We start from the raw sequence: 6045 nt of genomic DNA, 5'->3' as shown, positions 1-6045 counted from the left end.
GGAAAGATCATGGCATTGCTAAATTTTCTGGTGTTACATCCTAGTCCTAAAATAAAGGAGATTTAGTTATAACTTATATGATCTTATTAAAAATTATGCAAATTGCATTAGAAATGAGATTTAACACATACTTTGCTTTCTCATATATGGTGCACAACATGGTCCAAATATAGCAGGGTCCTTGTCTCACATTATAACTTTCTCCATTGGCATCCACCTCCTCATGATTTGGTCAATTCATGGACCTGTTCATGACTTGAATGAGGATGTGATTCATCATGCGGTGGTTGAGATGTTCCTTCACGTCTAGTCCTATTCTTTCATAATTAGTCACAAACTCTTCCTCCTCCAGCCTGTGTAAGTAATCAATCTTCGTTATTCAGATGTTACAAATAAAACCAGAAGCAACAAAAAACGATAACCACAAATGCATAAATCCCAAACCACGACCCGATATGTATAAAAAAATGAAGTGACAAAACTCCTAAAATCACTATGAAAAACTAAACTAAAAGGGATGATGGGTCAACTAAACCTAAATTTGTCTTCATGTTGACAAAGATCGTATGTGTGGAACTAACTTGTTGATGAGTGTTGAAAAAGAGGCTAGAAGACCGATAGGTGATGAATGGGAGACCTTGATAGTGAGAATGAAAGCGTGAGTAAGAGGTATGGTAGGGTTTGCATTGGTTAAGGAAAATGAGGAAGAATATGGATAAGGATACTTGTGAGATTTTGAAAGTAAATGGATTTCAAAGCTAGAAATGTAGGAATCAAAGGGGGTCCAGGAAAATGATGCAAATAGGGGCCATAGTGGCTTCCAGTAAAAACCGATTGTCTTTGTCAGTCACCTCAGTTAAAAATCACATGGATCATAAATGCTGCTTTCTAAAATGAATTTGTTAAACTCATACTTTCTTCTCTTCACAATTCACCATGTGGGAGGTGGGAACTCCTTTAAAATGCAGTTCCTCAGAGATAATTTCTCTTAAACAAATAAAAATTTAACTACTCTTGATTTAATAAAGTGAATAGAGATCTCAAAATGATCTCTGAGACTAAGACTTCTCTGCTCACAAAGTCATACAAAATTACAAATCATCCAACATCAGAGGACGGATTCCAAAAAGTTAGCTGTAATATATTTGCTTCATTTTCTTATTTTCATACACCCAAAATAGGGAAGAGAAGACAAAATGAGATTTCATTGTTCCACAAACTCAATTCTCTATACATAAGTTATTAACAATCCAATGCTTCCCCTCTTCCCAAATGAAGGCCAACCTTCTTTCCATATGAAAATGTTTACATATTTTGGAGCAGAATTATCAGGTAGCTTGTAATATAGACTTGCAATCACAAGCTATGTCTTGGTAAAATTATGCAGCTTTGTCAAATTGATAACCAAACATTAATGACTGGTATTCAAAGGTGGGTCAGCAGAGGAGACATGTTTAGGCACTTGTGAAACTCTGAGTGTTCCTCCAAGCTCAGTGGTAACAAGAGGGACAAGAGAGTGGAGAACATCTGTGATCAATGGCCTGTAACTTGGTTCAGGTTGCACACACAGCACAGCTACAGCAGCAACCTGCAAAAGTATTAAGTTTAATAAAGAAAAGACAGTGCATACTTGATTCCACAAGGAACCTAGTACTAGAAACACAACATCAACCAAAATGAAGCCAATGTGTTTTTATTAAGGAACTTGTTCTACATACACCTATTATGGACAATTTCCTAAGAACTTAGATCTTTATAACACAAAATGTTAGCATTTTCATTTTGTTTCAAATTTATGTTTTAGAAACACGAGATTCAATTATAAATTTTTTCAACTATACCTTTGTTTATTACATTATCTTTTTCATCTTTTATTTCTCTTTCTTAATTATGAAAAGTATTTCCTAATTAAATGATGGTATTTTAGGCAACATGTGCCAAATAAATTACATAACTCTATTGTAACATTAACCATGTCTAGCCTTATAAAAGAGTGAAAATGGTTATGGACAATGTTATTTTGACAAACCAATTCAACAAGATGTCAAATTCTAATTGTGCATATAACATTAGATTAGATGTATATAGCTAGGATATATGCTTGAGTATTGACTCCAAGGTTCACAAACCTGGTATAAGTGCTTGGGATCCATTGTATTCCTAATCACTGGATCCACAATGTTTGGAAGCTTGGATCTATCTGTGAGCTGTGGTATGGCCTGAAATGATTAACACTTGTTTCATATTTCATATTTTGGGATGCAACACAATTAAATTTGATTTCATGGGATAAAAAATAACCCCTTACCCATGTGACAATAGATTGGCATTGAGCTGGTGCCACTTTTTCCACAGGCTTTCTTCCTAATAGGAGCTCAAGTAGCACCACCCCAAAAGCATACACATCACTTTTATCAGTTAATTCACCTGTCAAAATAATTCAATTGCATTCTCCTCAATAAAGTTTTTGTTATACATGCATTTTGCACATGACCATTTTTATATTGTTATGCTCTACAATGATGGATCCAGGTAAATTATCCATGTTCTAAAAAACATTGGAGAACATATATCTCAATGACAGATATCAGCACCTATATCAAATTATCTACTAGTTTCATTTTTTCTTAATGCACTTTTTTCCCTTTTAATTTTTGCTTTACTCCATAATTTGTTCCGATAAGATTAAAAATATCGGTTAGTTTTTGGACAAAAACTTGATGGATGGACTTAGCTTAAACAAAAAAGTTTGAGGATCAAAACCTCAAAAAAGGTTGGAGACGAATTTAGTGCACAAACAAAAGTCAAGGATGAAAATTGAGTCAGACAGTGTTGTGCAAAACAAAGCAAAAAACAAAACAATACGACAGTTATATGATTATATCCTTTTACGTATACTTGCAATGATATTTTTATCCTTAAAACTAAGTGTGATAACAGTACTTCCCATCCCTAGTGATGAAAATTACACATAAACCTATTTTTTATTTATTCTTTGAAAACATTGCAGATATTAGTTTGTGATTAGCTGGAGCAAACTATGCATTATATAAATGAGATTGTAACGTGTAAGTCACAGCATATCCATATTAAATTGATTAGATAACATGTTATGTCAATTGGGCAGGTATATGCCCAAGATGCACAGGTAATATGTTTCAAACTAATGATGTTGATTGGATTCAACTAGGGTCCTAAAGAATCAATATCTTAGATCTGGTTTGCTGAAAGCTTAACAATACATTAAACACATAACAATGTGTCAGACCAATGCATATGAATGATAATAAGTTTAGTTGGCATACCATCTAAAAGATACTCTGGTGCTACGTATCCCAATGTGCCTGAAAGTTTGATGTTCTTCTTGCTTTGGGACCCATCAATTATGGCAAGACCAAAATCAGAAAGCTGATATTCCACCACCAATTATTATGTGGGTGCATGAAAAAATGAGGCTTTGGTGAATACAATGAATGGTGATAACAATACATAATAGAAGATAATAGCTTTTATAGCAGTTCCAACTTAGTTTTTTTACCTTGGCATTGAATTTTGCATCTAAAAGAATATTAGAAGATTTCATATCTCTGTGTATCACTGGAGGATAACAATGTTCATGCAGATATTCTAATCCCCTGGACAACATTAACCAGTTGTGAATATCATGTCAAATGTAATATTAACAAAGCACAATAAAACAGTAAAAGTTTAGATTAATTCTTAAAGGTTTGTTTGCGAGTAGGTTATTGTCGGGCAATGGACAGAAGGAAAAGGCTTCGGAGCTAGGAAATATACTTATGATATGGCTCTCAAGCCCTCCTTTTCCTCCCCCTCTAAAAACTAACTCGCAAATAGAGCCTAAAAGATTTAGCTTTAACTCATATCTATCCTTTGATGGTGAAACTTTTATCAACTTCCCTTACATTAGTCTTGTTTGAATTAAGGTAAATACTATCTGGAATATGCATTCAAGAATCTTATGAATAATATTCTCCATCACTTATCCACTAATATAACCAATGGTGTATGTATCCCTTGAGACTAATTTGAACATTCACTCAGAAAAAAAGACTAAAACACTATTGAAGAGGGTCACCTTGCTGTGTCAAGAGCAATCTTCATCCTCATGTGCCAAGTCAATGCTGAGCCATGAGAAGGTCCTTCAACAACATAAACAAATTTTGCAGAAAAATTAGAATAGTATAATTTGTAAGGTAGTGTCTCCTAAATATGTAAATTAAATATTTTTTACCATGTAACTGAGCTTCCAAGGATCCATTTTGCATCAACTCATACACAATAAACCTTGTGTTCCCATCAATGCTACAACCCAGCAAAGAAATTATATTTGGATGCTGAATTTTACTTAACAAGTCCACCTCATTCTGCAAAATCATCTAATAATTCAATACTAGAGAAAGAAAACAATTATTCAAAAATCAAAGAATCATCAAATGAATGAAGCAGTAGGAAGCATTACCTCAAATTCTCTCTCAGCAATTTGAGTTTCACAGTGCAGTTTCTTGACAGCAACATCCAAGTTATCATCCAAACAAGCCTTGTAAACACATCCAAAACCACCCTCGCCCAAGATATTACTTTCCTTGAAATTATTGGTGTCTTTTGCTATTTGCTTATAATCAATTATTGGAACAGAACCTTTCATACCAACCAACTTCACAGAACTGAATTTACTCAAAGATGGTGCTGCAGCTACCCCTTTCTCTGCATCTTGTTATTCAAAAAAAACAGAACAAAGGAAAACTTAAAAATAGAATCTTTAATAACACAATCCAATATTGAACTTAGTTAAAAGCCAAAAGATTGAAGGAAAATCATGAATTAGAGAAATTCAATACTACAAAATAAATACCTGATCTTTGGGCATTTTTCTTCTTATTGGATTTTGAAGGGTGCTTGGTATGTTGATAAATCCAAAAGCATAACAAACTCAAAACGAGTGCTGCAAGTGCAGTGCTAACTACAACAAGAGCTATTACCAATTTCTTGTGTGAGTGTTTGTGTTTGTCTTCTACCCCTACATGAATACCCGAGCAACATGAAGAGTATATAATAATGAGAATCAAATCATTGGAAATTTGAAATGAATCAAACATGTAGCTGTAGAGATAGTAAACAGAACAAAATAACAAAGAAAAGATAATCAAGGTTTTAAACCAAAGTCTGCAACAGCAATTAATGTCATATCATTATGATCATTTTTATTATTGTATTCGCACTCGTATCATGACCACAATTATGCTTACATAATCACGATAAACTAAATGTAAGCGCAACCGCAGTTTAAAACACTGGGTCGGAACTCGAAAAGAGTTGAATGATGAGTACCAGGGGAAAAGGCAGGCATGGAGGTAGAAAGTGTAGTAATGTGTGCAGGTTGAGGTGAAGAAACAGGAGGGTCTGCAGCTACTAGAACCCGGATAAGTTGGTGAAGAATGAAAACTATAAGAAGAAGTTTCATTTTCAGTGTTTCTTCTATGTTCCTCAGAAAGATATATGAGGAAGTGAAGGTTGTGCAGGTAAAGCCTCAAAAGCAACACAGGCACAAGCAGAGACTGTGAATTGTGTTGTAGATCTTGAAGGCTTGAACTGCTTTTTGGGTTTTCAAAAAAGTAGTCTTTTTTGTTATGGTTTGAATCTTCTTTTAAGCACACTTTTTCAGTATTTTAATTTAGGGGTTGTTTCTTTGGGGTACTACTTACTACTGTCCTTATCTTCTATGGCTTTCTCTGCAAGTGGGGACAGCAAGAGGAATTTAATATTCAGGGTGGGGGCCTTAGTGTTTTGAATGAGTAACGATTATTTACAATTAATGGAGAGATGAGTACTACAAGAAACAAATGAAAAATTAATGTAGTAAGTCATTTTTATTCTTTTATATATAATGGAATAATGGAGCGGATCATTGTTTGTTTTAAATTGTACCATGTCATATTATAGTTTTAGGAGTATTCACAACCAAGTTGAGGTAGTACTTGTGGGTGAAACCATTTTCCCACAATTGTGATAGAGACAACATAAATG

The 6045-nt window shown here is 34.0% G+C and overlaps 1 protein-coding gene across 5 annotated transcripts; it reads right to left on the bottom strand.

The window, feature by feature from the left end:
* On the bottom strand, nucleotides 1121-5666 carry LOC109343764 (probable receptor-like protein kinase At1g80640). Of its 5 annotated transcripts, none has more exons than XM_019582226.1 (10): nucleotides 5350-5666; nucleotides 4874-5050; nucleotides 4481-4731; nucleotides 4253-4397; nucleotides 4097-4160; nucleotides 3539-3635; nucleotides 3306-3408; nucleotides 2309-2427; nucleotides 2130-2219; nucleotides 1121-1588 (listed from the first exon to the last, which is right to left on the bottom strand). In XM_019582226.1, exons 1-10 carry the CDS (start codon nucleotides 5480-5482, stop codon nucleotides 1412-1414), a joined length of 1356 nt encoding a protein of 451 aa, XP_019437771.1. In that variant the 5' UTR covers nucleotides 5483-5666; the 3' UTR covers nucleotides 1121-1411. The 5 variants fall into 5 exon arrangements, with proteins under 5 accessions (XP_019437771.1, XP_019437773.1, XP_019437770.1 ...); XM_019582228.1 differs by having other exon boundaries at nucleotides 4874-5038; XM_019582225.1 differs by having other exon boundaries at nucleotides 4874-5053; nucleotides 5353-5666.

This window comes from Lupinus angustifolius, chromosome LG03 (assembly GCF_001865875.1).
Source record: "Lupinus angustifolius cultivar Tanjil chromosome LG03, LupAngTanjil_v1.0, whole genome shotgun sequence".
Classification (NCBI taxonomy): domain Eukaryota; kingdom Viridiplantae; phylum Streptophyta; class Magnoliopsida; order Fabales; family Fabaceae; genus Lupinus; species Lupinus angustifolius.
Note: the sequence above shows the minus strand (reverse complement) of the source record. Positions and strands in the feature narration are given on the sequence as shown.